At 40.4% G+C, this 25,630-nt stretch overlaps 2 protein-coding genes across 2 annotated transcripts in view; one reads left to right on the top strand and one right to left on the bottom strand.

The window, feature by feature from the left end:
* Window positions 1-510: 510 nt before the first annotated feature.
* On the bottom strand, window positions 511-16,935 carry cct4 (chaperonin containing TCP1, subunit 4 (delta)). Its single transcript, XM_052011591.1, has 14 exons — window positions 16,700-16,935; window positions 14,582-14,634; window positions 13,819-13,908; window positions 13,441-13,549; window positions 12,396-12,538; window positions 9,813-9,934; window positions 8,912-9,044; window positions 5,100-5,239; window positions 2,644-2,740; window positions 2,402-2,512; window positions 2,139-2,269; window positions 1,222-1,456; window positions 1,003-1,116; window positions 511-721 (listed from the first exon to the last, which is right to left on the bottom strand). Exons 1-14 carry the CDS (start codon window positions 16,806-16,808, stop codon window positions 707-709), a joined length of 1,602 nt encoding a protein of 533 aa, XP_051867551.1. The 5' UTR covers window positions 16,809-16,935; the 3' UTR covers window positions 511-706.
* Window positions 16,936-18,745: 1,810 nt separating this feature from the next.
* Window positions 18,746-25,630, top strand: part of commd1 (copper metabolism (Murr1) domain containing 1) — a 72,885-nt gene continuing 66,000 nt past the window's right edge. The window contains exon 1 of the mRNA XM_052010842.1: window positions 18,746-18,936. Coding sequence (XP_051866802.1) covers window positions 18,766-18,936 — 171 coding nt within the window. The 5' untranslated portion in view covers window positions 18,746-18,765. The remainder of the gene's footprint in view (window positions 18,937-25,630) is intronic.

Raw genomic sequence — 25,630 nt, 5'->3', positions numbered from 1 at the left:
GCAAGTTATGAGTCAGCAAAAGTCTTAGCAGACATGACTCAGTGAAGCAGTATTTTTTTAAAGAAATGGCTGAAATTAACAAAATACCATTACTGAACAGTACATTCAAAATACTAGGCAAAGTCTTGCCAAAAATATACGCCTTGGGTTGGAATTGAATGATATCTGATGTACAGGCAACATATGGAATTCTGCTAACATCTGTTAACTGTGTTAAATGTTTTAAGCATTATTTTGCAAAGCCATGAATCTTGCACTAAAGTTAACTCCAAAGCGTATCAGGAGATTTGATGATACGGCTTTCCCAGTGGTCATCATTTTACTCATTTTGGCCTTAACTGAAAATTTCACTATGTCTGGACAAATTTTATGTCAAACATTGACATTTAAGAGACTATCAACATATCAATTTGCTACAAAGCTACTGATATCCATTTTTTAAAAATGAAACAGTGTTACATGCTTAATTGCATCTCAAAACCATGATCCAACTACGAAACAAAACCAAAATAAATTTCAAACTCCCAACACTTTATTAAGTTATAGCAGTTCTGCAGTTGGAGAAAAACAGATGTGGCAAATCTACACAGTGACTTGTTTGTAGAACACGAGAAAGGATGTTTTGTCTCAAGGTTTGGTTGACAAAACAGGTGAATCTGCAAGGAATTCGACATCTCTCTCACTTCAGCTGAACACATTGCTGAACTTATCGTGCATTCACCTGTAAGGAAAAAGGTAGCCCAATTTAGTTAGTTGTGTTTGTTAAATTTATACATGCAGTGTTTCTTGCTTTATTTTTGGTCTTGAAACTCAATAGAAATACAAGCTTTGAGCAGTACAAGTTATGTGCACACTCATATGCAACATCAACAAAAAAAAGCCCATAATGATAATTTTTCTGCTTACATTATGTTTAAGAAAATTAACCCTTTGGAGCACTATAAAAGGTGAATAAAATTCCTCCCCCCCATTTCTCCAGTTGAATTTAGTGATGAAAATTACCACATCATCAATCTTCAGGATACTGCGAACTGTTTCTGTTGCTAAGGTCAGGGCACTGAGGGAGACCAGCAGAGGTTGAACAACCAGCTCCTCCAGAATGTTAGAAATACCACCCTGAAGAAACAAATTGCTGAATGAGAAACAATTCACAGATATATTAATGCAAAACATTTTCCTTCATATGTACCATTACAAAGACAGAAGTAATGAAAATTTCACCTTTCTCACGTTAATTCCTGCAGTCTTTTCCCCCTGTGCATGTCTATTTCTTAGCTCTGTCACAGTAGAGATAGGATTAAGACCTGCATTTTCAGCCAACGTTGAAGGGATAACTTCCAGGGCATCAGCATATGCCCTCACACAATATGCCTCCATACCACTGAGAGTTCGAGAGTATTCAGTCAAACGCAATGCCAGCTCAATCTCAGGAGCTCCACCTCCAGCAATCAAAGCCCTGTTTAAGAAAAAGTTACATTTTCTGAACTTGGCAATTATTTTCTTTCTATACTCTGCTCATCCCAACATTGTGTTCACCTGGACCAGTGAGATGTTTGATTCTGGCTGTGGTACCACACTTTTTCTTCCTTTACATTATATCAAAGAGGATCCTTAGTGGTGTCAATTTTAATATTAAGTTTACAAAGCAATTGGCTTCAGTGGGCAGGCCACAGCTTCATTCTCTCAAACGCAGTGTCCTTCAACATCACCAAGTATCAGTTTTCAAATTCTCCTGAGAAATTCATTGCAGAACTCCCACAGGTATGGACATTAGCAACGTCAAAGCAAATTCACTCTATATTGCTGAACACTTCGATAGGTGTTGCTTGCACTAAAACAAAAGGTAGCCAGAGACCAAATTTTTTTTTTGAGATAACATAAATCTCTGAACCAGCATTGTGAAAAGTAGCATCCAGATCAACAAAAAAATCCATATGCGGTTAATGAATTAAACAAAATAATGCATTAATTAACTACCCCTGCTGGCCAAATCGTTAATAGCCATTTGGAAAGCACTTTTCTGAAATCTTGCCCTGAATTTTAAGTACTTCCTGTTATGAATGTTCAATGGAAGTCTTCCTTTTGTTGAACAACTCCCAGTTAATGCTCATCATAATAAAAGGTGAAAGGAAAATTACCTTTTCTTTACCAAGCAGCGAATAACACATAGAGCATCATGAATGGAACGCTCTGCCTCTTCCATGACCAATTTATTGGACCCTCGAACCACAATGGATACTGTTTTTCCCGGATTGGCACAACCAGTAATCTAAAAGACAAAAGAGCTCATGATTTTAGGATTATTAGAGCAAATACAATTACATCTGATGTTTAAGCTTTGGCACAGTTTATTTGAAATGAAATAACTTTGCTGCTGTCTTTGAAATATGTTCATTATTACCTTGACTAATTTGCCAGAACCATTCAAAGTGACTTCTTCTGCCAACTCTGCAGTACCCAACATGTCTGGTGTGAACTGCTCAAAATGAGCAACTGGCTTTATGCCTAAAGTCTGCAAAGAAAATACTTAATGGATTTTCAATAAAAAAACATACAAAAAGAAATTAAAAACTGACAGAATATTAATTTGGAAATTAAATCCAAGAAGCTGTACTTTCACATTATTTAATAACTCCCTTGTACCTTACAGATGAACTCAATGTCTTCTCGCTCAATGTCCTTAATTACCATAATCTTCATCTTGTTGAGGAAGTGGAGGGCCAAGTCACTCAGTGCATCCCTGTAAAAGGCATTAATAATATTAACCCTGTCAACCATACAGGAACAAAAAATTCAGAAGCTGTTGTAATGTATAGATGTAAAAGTTATAAAATTAGTGCAAAAATTATAAAACCATCCTTCTTTTGCACTTTAAGAATTTGAAAGACCCTCATTGGTGAGAGAAAGAATAACTTTTTGACATAAAGCATCAATACGGAACACTTCCCAGTGAAGTGCAGCAAAGGTTACTTGATGCAAATATATTTTCCTTCAGCAATTCCTATTGTTTGAACATTACCTTAAATTTATAAACTGTGTGCACTTTAGACTTGTGCCAAATGGGAGCAAGATTGAAATTGATCACAAACAAGAATTTTCCTTGCAGGTTTATAATGCAAGTTTCAGAAAAGAAGGTGAGCAGTCAGGGTCCTAATTATCCAAGAATATTGTGGGAACCGACAGAAGAAATTGCAGGGGCCCTTGCAGAGATATCTGTATTATCCTTAGCCACGAGTGAGGGACCTGAAGACTGGAGGGTGGCTAATGTTGTGCCTTTATTAACAAGGGCTGCAAGGACAAACCAGGGAATTACAGGCCAGTGAGCCAAACACCAGTAGTGGCAAAGCTGCTGGAGGGGATTCTGAGGGAAAGGATCTACCAGCATTTGGAAAGGGAAGGATTGGTAAGGGATAGTCAGCATGGTTTAGTGTGTGGAAAATTGTGCCTCACAAGTTGAGTTTCTTGAAGAAGTAACAAAGAGTAACGAGGGCAAGGCTGTTGACATTGTCTACAGAGACTTTTGACAAGGTCTTGCCTGGTAGGCTAGTCTGGAAGGTTAGATCACATGGGATCCAGGGTTAGCTAGTCATTTGGATACAAAATAGGGTTGGTGGAAAGAGACAAAAGGGTGGTAGTGGAGGGCTGTTATTGAGATTGGAGGCCTGTGATCATTGGTTTGCCATTAGAATTGGTGCTGGATCCACAGTTGTTTATCACTTATATTAACGATTTGGATGACAGTTAACATGGTTATTAGTAAGTTTGTGGATGACACCAAAGTTGGTGATGTCGTGGACAGTAAAGGCAGCCACCTAAGATTACAAGAGGATCGAGATGAACTGGGAAAGTGGTCAAAGGAATGGCAGATGGAATTTAACTTGGGCAAGTACTAAAGAAGGAAATCAGGAGGGCAAAAAGGGGGCATGAGATAGCTTTGGCAGAGAAGATTAAGGAAAATCCAACAAAATTTTACAAGTATATTAAGGGAAAAAGAGTAACTAGAGAAGGGGCCCCTCAAAGACCAAAGACGACACTTTTGTGTGGAGCCACAGGAGATGGGCAAGATCCTTGATGAAGATTTCTCGTTTTTAACCATGGAGAAAGAATTGAAGACTTTGGAACTAGGAAAAGTAAATAGGGAGGTCTTGGGGATAGTCCACACTAAAGTAGAGGAGGTGCTAGATGTCTTCAAAAGGTATGAAGGGAGACAAACCTCCAGGGCCTGACCATGTATATCCAAGAACAATGTGGGAGGCTAGAGGAGAAATTGTGGGAGCCCTGGCTGAGATGTTTGCATCATTTTTAGCCACGAATGAGGTGCCGGAACACTGGAGGGTAGTGAATGTTGTGCCTTTATTTAAGAAGATTGGCAAAGAAAAACCTGTGAACTAGAGACCAGCAAGCGTAACACCTGTGGCAGTTAAGTTACTGAAGAGGATTCTGAGGGATAAGATATACGTACATCTGGAAAGACGGGTTGATTTGGGGCAGTCAGCATGACTTTGTGCATGGGAGATCATGTCTTATGAACTTGATTGAGTTTTTTTGATGATGTGACCAAGAAAGTTGATGAGGGCAGAGCGGTAGACGTGGTTACATGGAATTCACTGAGGCCTTTGATAAGGTTCCACATGGTAGACTGCTCTGGAAGGTTAGATCACATGGAATCCAAGGAGAGCTGGCTAACTGGATACACAATTGGCTTGGTGGTAGAAAGCAGAGGGTGATGGTGGAAGGTTGTTTCTCAGACTGGAGGCCTGTGACTTGTGGTGTGCCTCAGGGGTTGGTGCTGGGCCCATTGTTGTTTGTCATCCATATCAACGATTTGTTTAAGAATATACAGTGCATGGTTAATAAGTTTGCAAATAACACTAAAATAGGTGGTATAGTGGGACAAATGAAGGTTAATAAAAATTACAGGGGGACCTTGGTCAGTTGAGTAAGTGGGCCAAGGAACAGCAAATGGAGTTTAATTCGGGTAAGTGCGAGGTGTTGCATTTTGTATAAAAGTTGGTGAGGCTGCACTACAAGGTGTTGGTGAGACCACAAATCACCTGAGATTCTCTTCTTTAAAAAAAGATACTAGTTGAAAAGATTACCTCAAAATTGATTTTTGTATCAGCAGAACATTGCATCCAGCTTTTTTAATCTGCTTTACCAAGTTCAAAATGTAGGCTCTTTCTTCACGTAAAACACGGTCCATCTGAGCATAGTCAGAGACAACGATCTGATTTTCCATCTACAGAATAAAATGAAGAGGAACTTAGAAATGTTGTGACAAGAAGAGGGTTTTTAAAAACAAAGTACAGAGGACACTGGAAATCATGGATAGATGCATTTTACAGAACCACCCCCATAGCTTGAGCTTCAATCCCTGGTCTTTTCTGATATGGTCAATCAAAGACAATGTCAGCAATTCAGAAGAGGAACAAAGAAAATACCCAATGACTTTTGGCGAGTGCATTAGCTGGACACTGGCTGATGCGAAAAACAAGTTCCTCTAAATTTTTATTGGTTTATTATTGTCACATGTAACAAGGTACAGTGAAAACCTTGTCTTGTATACCGATCATAGAGATCAAATCATTAAAACAGTACACTGAGGTAGTGCAAGGTAAAACAATAACAGAATACAGAATAAAGTGTTACAATTACAGAGAAAGTGCAGTGGAGGTAGACAATAAGGTGCAAGGTCATAATGAGGTAGATTGTGAAGTCGAGAATCCATTTTATTGTACTAGGGAACCATTCAATAGGCTTATAACAGTGGGATAGAAACTGTCCTTGAGCCTGTTGGTACGTACTTTCAGGCTTTTGTATCTTCTGTCCAATGGAAGGATGGGGGTGGGGAAAGAGAATGTCCAGGGTGGGTGGGGTCTTTGATTATGCTGGCTGCTTTACCGAGGCAGTGAGTGTAGACAGAGTTCATGGAAGGGAAGCTGGTTTCTGTAATATGCTGAGCTGTGTCTACAACTTGTGGTCACGGGCAGAACAGTTGCCATACCAAGCCGTGATGCATCTAGATAGGATGCTTTTTATGGTGCATCGATAAAAATTGCTGAGGGTCAAGGGGGACAGGCCAAATTTCTTTAGCCTCCTGAGGAAGTAGAGGCACTGGTGAGCTTTCTTGGCCATGGCATCAAAGTGATTGGACCAGGAAGGGCTATTGGTGATGTTCACTCCAGGAACTTGAAGCTCTCAACGCTCTTGACCTCAGCAACATTGATGTAAACAGGTGCATGTGCACCACCCCCATTCATGAAGTCAATGACCAGTACTCTTGTTTTGCTGATATTGAGGGAAAGGTTGTTGTCATAACACAATGTCACGAGGCTCTCTATCTCTTTTCTGTACTTCAACTCATTGTTGTTTGAGATACAGCCCATTACGGTGGTATCGTCTGCAATCTTGTGGACTTTCACTATCTAGGCTTGCATGGGAACAGTATTTCGGGCAAGATTGGTTGTTGAAATTAATTCCTATAATAGCAACACTTTCAAGCTAAGTAAAATATTAATTTATAGAAAACAGAAATCCTTACAGAGCCATAAATATTTCTTGGCAGTGTACATCTCAAACCACAATTACATTAGTAGTTCCCAATCTGCACAGTGACTCTTCCCTCTGAATTGGAAGATCATGGGTTCAAACCTCACTCCAGAAATATGCACACAAATCCTTCAGACTTATCAAGAGCAATACTAATAATGTTTTCAATGAAATTAATGCATTATGGATCAAATACAATAGATTATAGATGGTTTCGAGAATGAGTTTCAAACAACATTACATTATAAAATCTGAAGTTCTCAGAGAATAATTCTGCCATCCCAACCCACCAGCAAACAACTTATTGTGTCAGAGGATGCAGAGCATCCCACAAAACCACCAACTGCTACTCTAAAAACAGATATAAAGTGCAGACAGTAAGATATGGATCTATGAAACTCCTGGATATGCAATAAATCTAATGGGAAATTTGATATATTTGTGCCCTATACATCTGAACATGTGAATTAGAACAAGGGGTAGGTCCCTTAGGTCAGTTCCGTCATTTATAGAGATCATGACTGATCCAAATATGACCATGACATTGCATTTCCACGTACCTGTGGTAACCTTTAACCCCAGTTGTCCACATAATATAATTATGATAAATAGTTGATCAATTAAGAAATGCAGTCTCATAAGAGAAACAATGCATCTCAGGCAAAGTAATCAGACACACACAACATCCCAAGTACACTTAATCCAGTGTAAAGTGGGGAGTAGGTCAACAAAGACAGTGTTAAAGGACAACTGACAGATGAAGCATGTGCAGTTTTACAAAAGTTGCATTTTAAGAAGACAGTTTAAGGAGACTGAAGGAGTGCTGGAGCTATACCCGACTGTAGAAGACCAGCACACAAATAGCTAACTCATGAGCATTTGGCTCTACCAAGAGGTGCACACTTGCCAAGGACCAAATGGTGAGAATATTACATGTGGATGGGTGAAAAATAGCACTCCGTATGTTATAATCATTATGTTTAATAAGGAGAAAATCATGGCTGATAAAAAGCTATTTCCATCAAAGATTAACATCAGTTGCGGCTGACAATAACACACAGTGTGTGCACCTTTGCAAGCCAAGCTGTACTCAAGCAGGAGACTGCCCACTATTTAAGGTAGAAGTACTGCAAAGCCACTTGCTAAAAGTGCAACTTAAGGGCTCTTAAAAAAATATAATTATTGTACAATACTTCCCCTGCACAAGGGCAGCACTTTGCATTTTACAACTTCAACACATCAAGTGACATATGACATAGAAAGCAGACTAACCTTTTAGATAGGCAACTTCAATTGAGGATTGCAAGTCAGAAGTCCATTCAGGCACCGAGGCATTTCTACGGTTTATCTCAACTGCCACACTTGTAGGCAAAAAAGCCATGCAAGGCCATTCACTGTCACCTTTATACATCTCAAACAGCTCATCTATTGCACTTTCCAATTCAATAAACAAAATAGCAAAACATCTTTACCACAGTTGATTTCATGTGCTCTAGGTACCTGAAGGGTCAAGTTTGGCTTGGTTTTGAACGGTTAACTCATTCAATAAATAGCTTTTGCACCAAACTGGGATGCTAACAATAAGGGATATAATTTACTGATTTGAAAAGTAGTATGATTGAGGGCCAATACTTGTTATTAACTCTTAATGAAAACCAAATATGTCATGTGCTGGAATTTTGTGTGTTAATGTGGTCTTTTTAAGATCAGAAATACATTATACAGCCTACATCATTAATATTAGACATGAATAAAATAATTTAACTTTCACCTTGATCTGCAGTCTCAGATTCTTTAAGCTCACGATCACATTTTTGTTCCAAAGAACTGAAAGCAGACATCGAGATCAAACTCGAGAAAAGTTGAATCATATATGGCCCTTTCCATTGACATGAGAATGGCATGATTACTGCAAATGTGAACTTTGATTTTTAAAAAATAAAATCACATCATTTTTAAAAATCAGAAATACTCTCCACTTGAGGATGGAAACGTTTCTCCTGAGTTATATTCAGATATTTTAACACAAATGAAAATACATCAAAAAGTTGGCAACGTGAAAGCTTCGAGCTATTCTAAAAGGTTCAAGAAAAATGGAGGATGGAAAATGATCAAAACAGATCACTTCAAATTTAATATTCCAATACCAGAAACTACATTATACTTTTTGGATACATGGTCCTGGATTAACAATCCATTCCTCAAGTCTTACATGTCTTTTTCTGGGCTTATTAGTTTGCACACAGTCACAACAGTCACAACACAAATCTACACTGTGATCGAATTTTCTCAGCAGTTATTTGAAGAAATTAATGGCTGCTCATGGTTTAACACTTCAAGTTAATGACAAAAAATGACTTACATCTGTCTTTGGAGCAGACAAGCAGAACTGAATCAGCCCAATCTTAGCCTTTTCCACACGACTTACACCTGCATTGACAACTCTCTGAGTCAGAACCAGTCCATGCACCAATTCACAGTCATCAATTGTTCCTCTGCAAAGTAAATTTTAATTAGTCATTAACATTTATTTCATTGTAAGGGTCAGCCAAGGCTTCAAAATAAAGCACTAATATATTTTGTATACTGTGATGTAAAGATTGTCACCAGACACAGAAGCTCAAATCCCACCACAGAAGCAATGGAATTGAAATTAATTATATAATTTGAATTTTTTAACATCTCAATAATGGTCACCATTCAACAAGCAGATTGCCTTAAAAATCAATTTGATTCATTAATGTCCTTTGGGGAAGAAACTGACCATCTTAAACTGGCTTAAATGCAGCTCAAGAAGCACAGCAAGATCACTGGTTATTGCTGTCTCCTGAAATGGCCCAAAAAGCCACTCAGTTGTATCATATACACATCTTACCAATAAAAGCAGAAAGAGCACTTGGCACTGACTGAGACACTGAAGATGGTATTCAGCGTCGTTGGGTCCAACTCCCTATCCAACAGCACTGCGGCCTTCCCTGCAGAAGTGCAGCAGTTCGAGGTGGCAGTTCATCAACACCTTCTCAATGCCACCCTTGCCTGTGAAAACCACATCTCCTCAAATGGTGAAATAGAAAAATTAAAGACCTGGAAAATTATTTTGGTTTTTCCTCTGTTAATGTCAAGTGACCTGAATATTACTGACATTCCCCCCCACCCCAAGATTTCCTGCCGCCTTTTTCTTTCACTTCTACAAAATCATCATCTCAAAAATTTTGAAATTCAAGATATCAAACATTAATAAATTCACCAATATTTCTTCTTACCCCAGTTTCCTGACAATTTTGATATCTCTGAGATCAACACTAGTTGCAGTTGCAGGATCAATTACACTCATTACTGCACCAACACTCATTGGAGCAAGAAGGCTGGCGTACTGAGAAACCACCTATAAAATGAACAGAATCTTATTTTAGTTGAGTGTATCCGTGCTAGCTCTGTCCAAGAGCAAACCAGGCAAATCAACTTCTCCCCAACCACTCTGTAGTCCTATAAATTATTTCCTTTCAAGAATTATCCACTTCTCTTTTGAACACCATGATTCTATCTCCATTATTTACCTAGCACTGCCTTGCAGATCTTAACCACTCAGTGGATTAAAAAATAAACCCTCATGTCACTCACTTTCGGTTCTTTTCCCAATCACTTAACTTTGTGGCTCTAGTTCTTGGCAACCTCCAACATGGAACAGTTTCTCTACATCAACTTGGTCTAAATGCTTCACAATTTAAAATACTCCTCTTGCTTCTTCAGTAGATTCACCTAAACTCCTCATGCTTGAAAGCATTCCAGTAATCTCTTCTACATTCCAATAAAAGGCCTTCACATCTTTATTAAAAGCATTATACCCAGAATTGGACAGACTCCTCCAGTTGTGGCCAAACCAGTGTCTCATTAAGGATTCATCACAACTTCCTGCTCTTATACTTTATGACCACTTATGAAGCCCAGGATCCTCCATGGTTTTTTTAAGTTACAGTTTAAGCTGCCTTGTCATTGTCAAAGCTTTTTGTACATCAGATCTCTGCTCCTGTACCCATTTTAGAATAGTTCCTCCTTGTTTATATTGCCTCTTCTTGTTCATCCAAATGACACTCAACACTCCCTCATTTTTCTGCATTAAATTTCATCAATCGTGTCCTCCCATTTCAGACCAGCTATACCCCCTTGACACTCACTATTATTCTTCCCACAAATTATTATCCATTGTGTTGTCAGCAAATTTGTAAATTGTGCTCTCCAAACCTAGCTCAAAATAATTAGTTATCAAAACAGTCCAAATACCAGAAATTAGGGATCACAACTATATACTTCTCTCCTTCTTAAAACATTCATTACTATTAATTCCTGTCACTTGGACTAATTTCAATCCTGATTACTAGTGCCCCTTTATTCAATGGACTTCAATTGATGATGCCTATTTTTCATACTTATTCAAGTGACCTTTGGATGTACATGTACATCAAATTAACCAAAAGGCCACACAGGCAACAGCAAAGCACAGTCGCACGGTGAGAATTTGAATCATCAACCCAATTAACCTCACAAAATCTTCACTACTATCCAGGCACAGACACACAAATGTTTAAAATGTGCTTTCCTCAGACTAATCAAATAATATCTGATATTTTAAAGAAATCCCATCAAGCACCATTCCCAATTTCCCCATCATCAACCTTAGGAGTAATCTAGTCCAATGAAGTTTGGATCTGGGGACACTTGTCATTTACTTCAGAATCCATTAAATCATCCAACTTGAGATCACGCTGTAAGGAAACCCATCACCACCAACTGATCTCTCCATAACACTATCTTCAGATATGTCAGCAATTATCCACATTGAAGATTAATTGGCAAAAGCCAGTTGGAAGTAGAACACACTCTAGGGAGAGACCTTGTTTCATTACTAGTAATAGTTTGGGAATATATAATTTGTAATTACATCTGACAGCACATCTTGGTTTCCTCATAACCTAGGGCCACTAATCTACTTGACTGTCTGCTCACCAATCTTGTCTAGCCATAAAACAGTCCTCAGGAAAAGTAAAAATTTTAAAATCCCAAGGAGGAAATCCTCCATCCCGTGGGATAACATACCAAAGGTGCAATAGGGTGCATAATGGCAGATGAAGTAAGCAAAAACATCAGCAGCAAAATGGTACAGTAACACAATCACTAAAACATTCCTCACTTGTCCATCATTGTCATGCCATGGGCAACACCAGACACACTTGAATGATTTATTAATCTAATGAAACTGCAGTACAACGTGCTTAAAAGCCAATAATAATGAACCACTCAATAGATCAGAACAAAACTGTCAAACTGAATGAAATCCAGGAGAGATAATTTGTGAATAACTGGGCAACTAACAGAAAGATTAACATGCTCAACCATATGTGAACCCACAACTGGTTGAAACATCTTCCAGCATCTTCAGCCAGAATTGGCAGATCAACAGTACTGCTCCTGCCCCCCCAGGTTTCCACCCTCTTAATCCAAGTATCCAGCCATTTTAGTTCACTGCACAAGACTAGGCATTTGAGTGTTACACACACAAAGCTATTACCCCACAGCACCATCTTTATTAAGTGTTTCTTCCCCACCGCACTGCACTGCACCCCCCCCCCCCCCAGCCCATGAGCTTATTAATTGGCTAGTTTGGCAATCTTTAACAAAATTAGTGACAGGATTGCTAAATTTATACAGCATCTAAATATATATTGACTATGAACATACAAATATAGTGGGCTGCTAAATATATTTTACATGTTTAAATCATGCATAACTACCATAACTAACTTCTTAGAGCTAAACAGTAGATGCTATCAAATCAAAAGTGTCTTTACTTTGGAGTTCAAAGCAGTAGTTGCACTGTTCAGGAGGGATTCTCGGTCACTTAGTTCTACAGGTTGTGCAATGCCATTCAAAATTTCAATTCCCTTTTCCACGGCCTTTTGGAAAGATTCAGATATGATTGTAGGGTGAATTCCTTAAATAAAAAGTAGTTCATTTTTTAGTTTTGTACAATGAAAGTCAAACAAAACTATTCATATCACATTGTAACACATTAATATTAAATTTATTATTGGAGAACAACAGGGCTGAAAAATAGAAAATATAGCAAACATGCAAAAAGAGGAAGACACTGAGAAGAAATGAACAAAGGTCTTTGATCATGATGAGATATTTAAAAGTTTGGAAGGAAGGCCAATGCAGTGTACAGTCAAGGGAAGAATGGAGGTGGATCTCCACCAAAAAGTGTTCATTAACTGTTTGTCAAATGTTGGCTGAGTTGTTGGCAGTCATAAGGAATGAAAATGCATCATTTCCCAATTGTTCTCTATCTTCAGCCAAATATAGTCCATCTGCCACAGAAGTTCTGAAGTCAGCAAGTTTGATAATCATGTCACAGTTGGAACAAAGAATGCAGAGCATTAAATTCCAAAAAAGGCAAGGTGGTTAAATTAACTGGAGAAACTGAGATGGTTAAGGCTATGGATGGCAGTCTATGATGCAAGAGAAACTGGCATAGAGACAGTAGGTCAGAGTTACATATTTATAGTTAGGGTGGGCAACATGTTCCCAAAAGAGGCTTTGAGGCCATTGATAAAGAGCTGAGTACCATTTCAAATTTGGACCAAAGCAAATCTTTCTCTGGATCCAGACCATTCTGGGACAGGCAGGGTTAAAAGATGGGATGTTAAAATCTGGTAGGAAGTGAAGCTCCAACAAATCCAAAAGACAGCTAAACGGGGAGGCATTACCTTCAAGAATTCAAAATCACCAACTTTCCAACCCAAGAAATAAATCAAATGGTGAAATTATTCCAGCATTCCCAAAATTTAATGATTATACTTATGAATCATGTCCAAAACAGTAATTGCAACATACCTTTTTGAAGTAGTTTAGCACAGTAATCAAGCAAGGCTCCTGCGATTACTACAACAGAAGTGGTCCCGTCACCAGCTTCAACATCTTGGGCCTTTGACAATTCTACCAGCTTAGTTATTTAAAAAAAAACTGTCCTTAGTTTACAAGCATTGAAGTGTGGTGTGATTGCAATAAAAGCTATTCATTATGAAAAATAATTATGGTAAATAGTATTTGAATTATTCTTATTTACAATAAAAACATGGAAATCACAAACTTGAGAGAGAAAGCATGCTTAAGACTGCTAAACTAAAATTAATCTCTTAATCTTCATTGCTCCAGAGAGCCAAATACCAAGTTAATCTAAAACCATTTCACAGCTTTTCTTTCAACACTTACCATTTTTGCTGCTGGATGCAAAACCTGCATTTGCTTCAAAATAGTTGCACCGTCATTGGTAATGGTTACATCACCTTTTCCATCTTGGATCTATGGTGGGAGTAGAGCAATTAAGAGAGAAAAATTAATTTAAGCAAATGTGAACTAAAAAGGACACAGTGCATGACAATGCATCTCATAGAAAAGCAAAGGGTTGCACAATCTGAAAACAAAACTTTTCCCACTTCATGGTTGAGTTGGGGCAGGAGAAGAAAATTTACTTTTCCCCATCTGAAAAACTCCATGGGGTGTCTCAACAAACACCAATCACTTCTCAGGCAATCAAATACAGGAGCCAATAAACACCAACCACTGATTGAGGAAGCTTGGTGGAGTTTGAAATTTAGGAATTCATTGCACAAAGTTTGTTATTTAATCTTAAGCACATTGGTTATCAGTATGCTTAAGTACATCACCAAAGCATCCTTAAGTTATTCAAAATACCAGACATAGTGAACTAACAACTGTGTTTGAATATTAATAGAACAACTCCCCCCAACACTGAAAATTATAAAAAGCAATCAGGTCATGGATATTCTATGCATCAACAACATACAAATAAAGGTTTCATATACAATGCATCCAAATACACCTCTCAAACTGTCAATTCATGAATAATTCTATTGCAAAGACTTCCTCTATTACAAAGCAATTGATAATGGAAACAGATTAATGAATAGACTGAGAAAAATCATATTTATTTCTAAATCCATTAAGTCCATACCATTTTATCCATGCCCTTTGGACCAAGACTTGTCCTTATGGCATCCGCAACAGCTAGAAGAAAGAAACAGGCATTTCTTATAACTTAATCTTGTTTCATTAAAATCCTACCTCGGCAAAATATATAGCATGTTTCAAAGTCATTGCCCAAATCTGTCACTTGGACAATGGAGCGGAAAGACCAACAGTGAGTAAGAAGAAATTCTCAACCTGCAGCCCCAGACAAGAAACACCAAAATATTTCCTCTTCAATCACCAAAAGCAGTAATGCATTACACCAGACGCAAGACCAAGGTCCAGTCTCCCACCATCTCAGACACTCCCTGCTGTCACCCAACAACCCTCCAACTCCTCTATTAAGTGTATCCTCCTTGCATCACTCCCCACCCACTTATTCCCACAAGCCCCTTGACCCTTCCCTCCATTGCCCTGCTTACAAGCTCACCAAAGACTCTTGCAAATTTCTACAGATGTACGGTGGAGAGCATTCTGACTGATTGCATCACCACCTGGTATGGAGGCTCCACAATGCACAGGATCAAAAGAGGCTGCAGAGGGTTGTAGACTCAGCCAGCTCCATCACGGGAACAACCCTCCCTGCCATTAAGGACATCTTCAAGAGGTGGTGCCTCAAAAAAAAAGCATCCATCGTTAAGGACCCTCACCACCCAGGACATGCCCTCTTCATGTTACTACCATCGGGGAGGAGGTATAGGAGCCTGAAGACCCACACACAACATTTCAGGAACAGCTTCTTCCCCTCCTCCATGATTTCTGAACGGTCCGTGAACACTACCTCATTATTCCTCTTTAACACTATTTATTTATTTTTGCAACTTATAGTAATTTTATGTCTTTCTGTCTTGCACTGTACTGCTGCCACAAAACAACAAATTTCACGACGTATGTCAGTGATAATAAACAGATCTAAATCATGAGACCCCTGTAACTCCTCACTTCCCTTACTCTGCCTCTTGCCCTTCCCAATACCTTCACCCATGAACCCTACTTTCTCACCCCCTCCCTACATGTCAGTTAAACTCCTAACACTCTGCTGCCTTATCTACTGCTCACACCTCACCACCACCATCTTGTCCCCCCCTCCCATATCCACCCCATCATTAATCTCTGCATCATCATCATCACCCTTTCCTTCCCTCTCTATCCACCTCCTTCCTACTCTCAATCTCACCTCGTCAACACCTCCCCGATCCTTTCCCTCCCCAATCTCTGCCTCATCCTATCCTCATCACGACCAGCATCATCACCATCACCACTACCTCCTTCCCTGATCCCTGCCTCACCCTAACCCCCCATCACCACCACCCTCCCTGATCCCTGCCTCACCCTAACCCCCCATCACCACCACCCTCCCTGATCCCTGCCTCACCCTAACCCCCCATCACCACCTCCCTCCCTGATCCCTGCCTCACCCTAACCCCCCATCACCACCTCCCTCCCTGATCCCTGCCTCACCCTAAACCCCCATCACCACCTCCCTCCCTGATCCCTGCCTCACCCTAAACCCCCATCACCACCTCCCTCCCTGATCCCTGCCTCACCCTAAACCCCCATCACCACCTCCCTCCCTGATCCCTGCCTCACCCTAACCCCCCATCACCACCTCCCTCCCTGATCCGTCTCACCCTAACCCCCCCCATCACCACCTCCCTCCCTGATCCCTGTCTCACCCTAACCCCCCATCACCACCTCCCTCCCTGATCCCTGCCTCACCCTAACCCCCCATCACCACCTCCCTCCCTGATCCCTGTCTCACCCTAACCCCCCATCACCACCTCCCTCCCTGATCCCTGCCTCACCCTAACCCCCCATCACCACCTCCCTCCCTGATCCCTGCCTCACCCTAACCCCCCATCACCACCACCCTCCCTGATCCCTGCCTCACCCTAACCCCCCATCACCACCTCCCTCCCTGATCCCTGCCTCACCCTAACCCCCCATCACCACCTCCCTCCCTGATCCCTGCCTCACCCTAACCCCCCATCACCACCTCCCTCCCTGATCCCTGCCTCACCCTAACCCCCCCATCACCACCTCCCCCCCATCACCACCTCCCCCCCATCACCTCCCCTCCCCTCCCCTCACTCACTCGCCCTACCTTTGGCGGCCGAGATGTTACTGAAGCGGATCTGGGCGGGTTTGTCGCGGTCCTGGTAAACACCCTTCGACATGTTGTTCGTGGGTTTGGAGGCATTTTTTTCAGGCATGTTGCCGAGGTTCAGAGACCGAGCAGCGGACGGATGGCGACCGATTGGCGACGAGCACCACCAGCAGCAAACCGCGGTGCAGAAGCTTCCAGAAACCGGCAGGACCCCAACCCGGCGCCGTCAATGACATCAGCGGACGTCCAACCTCATGCCGGACGTAAATTGCTGAAGAATGACATTAAAATGTTTCAAATAAAACACAAAAAAATGACTGCGCTGAAGTTATTAAATAACCATTTTATTGCAGATGATTCCGTAGCAAAACTGAAAGACTTAAGTCATGTGACATTTGCCTCGCAAGAAACATGTCAATTCAGTTTCCACCCCTCTCGGTCTGGGCGGCTGAATGATGTGACCAGATTCTGGTCAACATCACTGAGCTTGGAAAGATGCTGGAGTGGAGGCTACTTTCTATGAATGCTTCAATGTATTACTGATAAAATTATTAAAGTTAAGAATAAAAGACAATTTGACAGTCAAGAATTATCTTTCTCATAAATTATCTTTATAATGAAAGTTAATAGACTTTATTCAGAGATGTTGCCTGACCTGCTAAGTGTTTCCAGCATATTCTTTTTCTACGTCTGCATGTTTTGGTTTTGGTTTTACGGTTATTATAAATTTGTCCACTTGGCAAACGCCTTGTGAATAGACCAGTTTGTCAACCAGTGATGACAGTTGTTGAGACAGGTTGTGGAAGGTGAGACTTTGCAGAAACATATTGAACTAGAGTTGGCAATATTGGTTTGAAAGAAACGAAATATTTCTAATATATTATCTTTTTGGCATTAATATTGTCTTCCTTTTCTCAAGGCATCTTTGCTTATTTCAAGATGAAATGTTAGTAAATTTATGGTACAAATGTAGCATTTTGCAATTGAGGACTAAGCAGCAAACTTGGATCTTCTAGAGACAGGTCAATGTCAAGTGGAGCCGAATCTCATGACTTCAGGTCATTGAAGGATCCATGGTGGCTAGAACTAAACCTCTCTTTTTCTGGCCAGGCTGGAACAGAATATGTTCTCAGAGCTGAATGCAAAAAAAAAATCATTGGCAAGCATTCACCGAGTATTGGATATACAGCTTAATATCCGTTTCAAGGTTTATATTTATCAGTTTAATCATCGTGGGTTTCAGTTTTATATGAATAAATAAAACCCACTGCTCTTAGCAATATTAGCATCAGGCTGAATCATTCACAGACTATTTATTACTTATATTTATAAGACTGATTTAACCCTTAATTTCAATAAACACGTGTTCTCATTCTAATTTGAAAAATAAGAGCAAATAGGTAATCGAAAAAACTTTTGATAATCAGCAAGTCAGGCCACACCTATGAGAAGAGAAACAGAGCAAATGTTTCAGGTCGAAGATTCTTCATCAGACACAGATGTGGCATGTTTAGTATCTTCTGTTTTTATTTCAGATTTCCAGCATCTACCTTTTTTTTGATTTTCACCTTTTTGAATTTAAGTAAATAGGTAACATTAGGTAAAGCATTTTTAAATTCAGAAACAAATAGTTCAGCTCAATAGATCGATGCCAACGTTAGTACTCCATGCAGCTCCCCAACTTGATTTCCCTGCTTCATCTCACCCTATCAACAAAGAGAAATCGCCTTGAACAATAGGATGAATGGAGGAGAAAGGAGATAGCTTTTACATGTTTCAAGCCTTTCACAGATCGTTCAAACCATTCAGAGGATTAGTGTTTGTTCTCAACAGAGTTTGACAGAAAAACGTTGTATTGCAATCTGTTTGATTAATTTTAATGTTTGATCTTAGTATCCATATTCCTGCCTTTCAAATTTGCGGGGTGCAATACAACCTGGCTGGCTTTTGGGGGAGCCACTGAGCCATGAGTCCTGCGTGTTGCAGGAGGCGGGGCACGGTGAGAGCCAAGTGACGAGCGCCATCTGAAAGGTCAGTGCGGGTCAATGTGACGTCAGTAGATCATGGCTGATGTGGGCAGCAAGTCTCTCAGCGGCCTTCTGAGCGGCCTGGCTCAGATCACCTACTACGGTAACCCCGCCGTTACCGAGCAGATGCTCAAGGCTGAACTGTACCCCGAGCTATCAGAGCAAGACTTTCGAGTTCTGGTGGAGAAAATGAACGGCATCCTACGGGTAGGTGGAGAAGGGGCGCGACCCCATTAACCGCCAGCTGCTCTTCCCAGCACAGCGCGGCACACTCCATCAGCAGTCTCCCCCGAGACATTGGACTGCTGAGATGTTGTTGCCGTCCTTGCATTGGGCAAGAAATTTATTGCACAGCTTCGATGATTTATCTTGAATTGTGTTCGTTAACTGAATCCTCTGAGATCGGTCATTACCACCGAGACAGTAATGTTTTTTAGGAGATGCATTCAGTGCCAGTGTCTTTAAGAGCTCTCTGCAAACAGTTCATTCAAGAATGCCTCGGTGAATCTATCAATAATTAAAACAAAAGACTGCATTATGCTGGAAATCTGAAATAAAGAAATTGCTGGAAGTACTTGGCAGGTTGGGTAGCGTGTGATGAGAGAGAAACAGATCCAGCATTGCAGGTCAATGACCCTTTAACAGACTGGGGAAAGTGCGAAAACACGTTCTACGTTTTGGAGAGGTCTTTGACTGCAAAGAGTGAAAGAAATGTCTTTTGGTATGGGGGGGGGGGTTAAGGTTGTTTTCTGTGCCATCTACTTGAGAGATGAATGAGAGCAGTTAAAGTATGAAATGGAACAAAAGGTACTTATTGGTAGTGTTGGAATTGTTATAGATTTAGTAGTTTAAAATACTCAGTAGATCAGGCAGTACCTGTAGAGAGAGAGGGTGGGGGTGAGAGTCGATGCCTCATGGTGATAACTAGGAAGACTGGAGACTTGGAAATGTTATTGAGTTCCCTGGGCTGTAGTGTGCCCAGTAGGAAGATAAGTGCTGTTTTATTTTGAGCTTACATTGTGCTTTGTTGCATCAGTATAGGGCCAAAGACAGAGAGGTTAGAGTAGGATGGAGAATTCAAATGACAGGAGAGTAGATTCTGAGAGTCACCCTTGCAGACTGAACAGAGATGTTTTGCAGAGACACAAGAAATTCTGCAGATGCTGGACTCTGGAGCAACACACACAAAAAAAAAGTGCTGGAGGAACTCAGCAGATCAGGCAGCATTTACGGAGAGAAATAAGCAGTCGAAGTTTCGGGTTGAGAGAGGTGTTTTGCAAAGTGGTCACTCAACCTGCATTGGTTTCTTCAAAGAAGAGAATGTGATGCACTAAATTGGCAGAGCGCAGGTTAATTGCAGCTTCATCTCGAAGGACCGTTAGAGTCCCAGGAGAATAGGAAGAGAACAGGAATAGGTTGCACTTTCTGCTATTGTTTTGGAAGCTCTCTCAAGAAAGGGATGATTGGTAGAGATGGAAGAGCAAACCAGGAAGCTGTAAATGGTCCACTCTCCTCAGAACGTTAAACAGGAGGGAAAGATGAATCTGGTTGTGGAATCTAGACGAAGATTGCAGAGAATGATCCTTTGAAAGTGGAAGCTGGTGAGGTGGAAGATGAGGGCAATAAGAACCCTATTCTGGTTCTTGCTGGGTGGAAAGGGTATGTGGAGATAAAGGAGAGGTGCTCGAGAGCCCTGTGTATTCTGGTAGAGGGGAAGCTATAGTTAAGAAGAAAAGGAAGACATTTTGGAGGGACTGGAGTAGAACATCAGGTCATCAGAACAGATAAAACAGAGACGGAGAAACTACTCTCATGATTTTTTTCCACATCAGTGTCTCTTAGATGTCTTCTCAATCTCTAACTGTGGCTTCTCGTTGATCAGAAGTCTGTTGTTTGCCACATTTCTTCCCTTACCCCCTTTCCTCCCAATCAGAACAAGGATATGGTTCTTGTCCTCCTCACCTTCCAGCCCACCACCCTCCACATTCAATGAATCATTCTCCTTAATTTTTGGAATCCTCGACATGATACTGCCACGAGGTACATCTCCTCCCCTCCCCTTTGGGTATTCCAAGGGAATTATTTACCTTACAACTTCTTGGTTTGCATTTCTATCTGCACCAATCACTCCCCTTCTTGTGATACTTTGCCATGTAACTGCAGGAGATGTATTGCTTGCGCATTTATTCATCCCTTTCCAATATCCAGGGAGCCAAACAGTCCTTTTAAGGTGAGGTAGCAACTCATTTGCACTTCGCCCAATTTAGCTTAATGCATTCTGTGATCATGATGTGGTCTCCTCTATTTTAGAGAAAACATACATTAGGTGACCACTTGGCAGAACACCCCATTAGGTTACAAGGATGACAGTGAGCTTTGTCAGTTGTCAGTGAAATTCTCCATCCCACACCCATTCTGACCTCCCTTTGACCCCCACACTTCCAACAATAGTACTTCTCCCAATTGGCCACTTTGCAGCAGCTCTCTGGGCTCAACATTGAATTCAACAATTTCAAGTAGCCAGCCTTTCCTGTTTTGTGTGAGAATTGACTGGTTCTGATGTCATGTCATTGCATCTGTGACATTGACTCATCTCTTTTTTTTCTCCCTACGGGTGCTGCCTTACCTGTGCAGTAGTTCCAGCATGTGCTTTTGTTTTGGGGTTCCCACCTATTCTTTTGTTCCTTTTCTCTCACTAACTGCCCTCATCCACTTTTGCTATCTTGACAACTTTTGTAGTATTGACTCTATCACCCAGTTCTTTTCAGCACCCAGCCCTTCCTGAAACTTAAAATAGACTTGTGTTCTTACTTTTTTCCTGTTGTGATGAAGGGCCTTTGACCTGTAATGTTGAATCTGTTTCTCCTTGTATGGACGTTGCCTGACCTGCCGAGTTTCAAGGAATCTGTTTTTTCTCCTCCACAAGACATGAGTATTAAAATCAGTTCAACCTGAAGGATTGGGCTCTCAGTTATGATATGTACACTTTTACCAAATTCAGAGTACACTAAATCTAATTCTATCTAACCTAATGGAAGAATGAATCACCTTTGGAAAATAATCCTTAGTGCATTATTTTTGTTTTGCATTGCTTTCCTGTTGCTTTTATGACTGTCTTCCATAGTTACAAAGCTCAGTGTTTCTGCTGAGTGTGGTGGTTGATGGATCTTGACACATTGGTCAGGAATAAATACTTCTTCCATAAAAATGAAGGTGCTCTCCTGAGTTGATGGCTAATTCTCTGGTATTAGCCAAAATTCCTTATGAATTTGATTGAAAATAAAGAGCTTGGGTCATGGTGTAAGATTGCTGGACATTTTGAAATGTGTTGAGTCTATTATTATTCAAAAGTGAGAGGCTGTGCTGCAGCTTTACAAAGCTTTTGATTCATTTGGGGTTCAGTACTCAGTTTGGCTCCCAAAAAATTGGGTTAAATACATTGGTCTTGGAGCCAAGTCCACTAGAACGATACCACAACTTTGAATCTTTCTTGGGGAGGACAGAGTAAAGGGGTGTAATGGTTTTTAATTGTGTATTCAACTTTGTAGATGATCATTGCTTTGCAGCGTGATGTGCTGAAATATACAGGAATGTCTGTATGAATACAGTTGGAAAAAGTGAAAGGGCAAAACTGTCATAGGTTGTTTTATTTGGGGAGGTCTGAGGCACTTTGGATTTGCAAAAATAAATCAAAACATTTTGTTAATAGAATCTGAAGTCTTGGAGGAACAAAGGGAGTTGGGTATCCACATGCAAAAATCAGTAAATGCTGGTTGACAGCTATTCCAAAACACAATCATTATCTGGTGCAGTTGCTATTCAAGATTAGAAGGTGCAATTTGTCACAATTGATTTGGCCCTATTTGCAATATCATGTTTTGTTTAGCCACCAAAAATATTGAATGAGTGTGTTGGCCTTGGAGTGGAGAACTGAACCAATTCACCAGAATGATCTTGTGACTTAATAGATTAAAGATAAAGACACGTTTCATAGCCTTGATTATTATACTACTTTAGCTTGGAAAGTTAACTTCAGGCAATCCCCATGTTAGAGCAATCCGTGTAATGGAAATTCACCTTTTGAAATTCACAAATCACTACCCAAAAATCTGGAATGTGGGATAATACTTTAAGAAATTTATGCGGGGATAAAAAAGTAAATAAAATGTATTTTCTCAACTCTCACTTCTTGACTCGTGTGCAGATAACTCAACTTTGCATTACGGGAAATAGTGATCTGTATCCCTTCTTCAGAAAGACCGTAATGCTGCGAGTGAATTGAAATTTTCAGGACTGCAATGAAGACTTTTTTTGGGCTAAGATGTTAAAGAACATAGAGGAAAGAGGAGATTAAGTTAATAAATCAGAGAGATTTGTGGACTTTGAGAGTTAAGCAAAGATCCTCAGTGGAGTTCAATAATCAATGACAGAAACATTTTACAAATTAAAATGTGAGTGTTCAATATTAAACAGTAAAGTAAAAGATACAGTGTATGTTTTATGTCAGGAACTTTAATGCATGTGAACTGGAAAAAGATGGTTGAGGAACTTAGTAAATTATACTGAGGCATCTTTCTTTGTTTTATTAACTTGGACAATGAGAGTGTTGTTTTCAATCAACATCCCTAATTGGCCCAGGGCAGCTTTTAATCAACATCCCTAGTTGGCCCTGGCAAGTCACTATTATGAACCACTTCAACTTTTTTTTTGTGAAGTTTCTCCTGTATTGTTCAGAGTCATGTTATCATTCATCATAGAAAAACGGGCCCTTCAGTGCACCATGTTAAAGATGAAGCACCTCTTTATACCACTCTGATTTACTGGCACTTGGTCCATAGGCTTCTGTGCCTTGGTGATTCAAGTGCTTATCTAAATACTTCGATGTTAATGAGAGTATCTGCCTCCATCAGCCACTCAGCTTTGTATTCCAGATTCCAGCCTCTCTGAGTGAAAAAAATTCTTCCTCAGATCTCCTATAAACTTCTACCTTGTGCCCTAAACCTATCCCCTTTAGCTATAGACACCTCTGCTATAAGGAAAAGTTTCTCACAATTTAGACTATTCATGCCCATCATGATTTTTGTATTCCCCTCTCTACCCACTCAACTTCCTCCACTCCAAGGAAAGCAAACCGAGCTTATCCAGTTTCTCTTCATAAAGGAAATGCTCCATCCGAAGTAACATCCTGGTGACCTTCAATTTGCACCCTCTCCAGTGCAATCACATCCGAAAGTCAGTGTGGTGGAAAGAATGGTACCTGATACTGCAGCTCTGATCTAATTAATATTAATCTACTGAATTTTCTATTTCCAGCTATGCATTCCACATTCCTTCTTTACTACTTTATCTATGTGTGCTGCCCCCTTCAGGGATTCTTTGATTGTACACCAAGGTTCCTCTTCCTCAATATCCCTTGGGCTCTTTCATTCATTATGTCTGTCATACTCTTATTTGTCCTCCGAAAGTGCGATATTTGAGGAGTTTTGACATTTAGATATTGCATCAATGAAGGACTGTTGAGGATAATTTCCAAGTCAGGATGGTAAGTGATCTGCAGGGAAGCATTCCCATTGCCAGCTGCTCTTATCATTGATTCTAGAGGTTGCCATTTTAGGATGCTGCTGTCCAAATCAGCTTGGTGATTGAATGCACTACTTTTTATTGATAATGTGTACAGGAGGCAAGGTTCACTAGCAGTGGTAAATTTGTACGTGTCGGTTATTAGATTGGGTACATGTTAAGAAGGCTGCTTTATCTTGCAAGGTATTGAGCCATTTGAATACATATTGAGCTGCACTCATCCAGGCAAGTGGGGAGCATTCTTTCATATTAGCAACTCATCCTTTGTTTGAAATAATAACTTTGTCAAGACTAGACCCAAATCTTTTGTTGCAGTTACCCAGCCTCTGACTTGACCTTGTCTGGCTGTAATATTTGTGTCTGTGCCAATTGCATAGGTAATTGATGTCCCAAATATGCTGGTGGGGGGGGGGGGGCATGGTTCTGAGATGTCAGTGGTGATGAATGTCAAGTTCATGTGGTTAGATTCCATTTGTTGGCATTTTTGAATTGCAGATGTTATCTGTCATTTATTATCTTGTGTCTGTTACATACGAAGAATGGACTATGGCTGAGAAGGTTTGAATAGAATTGAACTTGGTGTGATCATCAGCTGACAATTGAATTCTAACACTATGGAAGGTGGGTCATTGGAGAAGCTGGAGGTGGATGGGCCTTAGGGACTAGTGAAGGAATTCTTCAGGACAGTGTCCTGGGGCTGAGCTAGCTGATTCCAATAACCACAACCATCTTGCTCTGTGTAAGGTATGGCTCTAATCTTTCTTTTCCCCTTCATTCCCATTGAGCAGTTTTATTAGGACTTCTTGATGCCAAGGCAGAATTTCACGCCTCACCACGAATTGAGCCATTTTATTCATATTTGAACCAAGGTTGGAATGTGGTGCTGCCAAAACCACAATTGCCTTTTTGTAAATGCCACTTGTGACACTGCTGCTGACACTTCCTATATCTTTGATTGAATGACTCCAACTTGTGATCCCCACTTGGTTCCCATTGGCATTGATTTTTCTTGGACTCCTCTGTCACATTTGGTCAACTGCTTCCTTGGTTTAGGGCAGACATTCCCTACTTGTCTGTGGAATTTAGTTCTGTAACTTTTCCAGGTTTGAACCAACTCTTTAATGAGGTGTGAGTATGAGTGATCCTGGCAGGATGTAAACTGAGCAATGTTTAGCTGATTTAATGCTGAGTACTGCTTGATAGCACTGTTGCTCATCTCTCTGTCTGTTTTTGATGATGGAAAGTAGTTTGACAGGATGGTAATTGATCTCACTGGATTTGTCATGTCATGTGTTTTTGTGGATGTAACCATAGCTGTGCA

This window comes from Pristis pectinata, chromosome 3 (genome assembly GCF_009764475.1).
Source record: "Pristis pectinata isolate sPriPec2 chromosome 3, sPriPec2.1.pri, whole genome shotgun sequence".
Classification (NCBI taxonomy): Eukaryota; Metazoa; Chordata; class Chondrichthyes; order Rhinopristiformes; family Pristidae; genus Pristis; species Pristis pectinata.
Note: the sequence above shows the minus strand (reverse complement) of the source record. Positions and strands in the feature narration are given on the sequence as shown.

Excerpts from the sequence above, each read along its gene's own strand:
- cct4 (XM_052011591.1), bottom strand. The coding sequence starts at position 16,808 with ATGCCTGAAAAAAATGCCTCCAAACCCACGAACAACATGTCGAAGGGT. Across the intron at positions 5,240-8,911 it reads TGTCTGCTCCAAAGACAGAT|ATGGAAAATCAGATCGTTGT; the intron begins GTAAGTCATTTT and ends TTTATTCTGTAG. Across the intron at positions 2,741-5,099 it reads ATACAAAAATCAATTTTGAG|GGATGCACTGAGTGACTTGG; the intron begins GTAATCTTTTCA and ends TGCCTTTTACAG.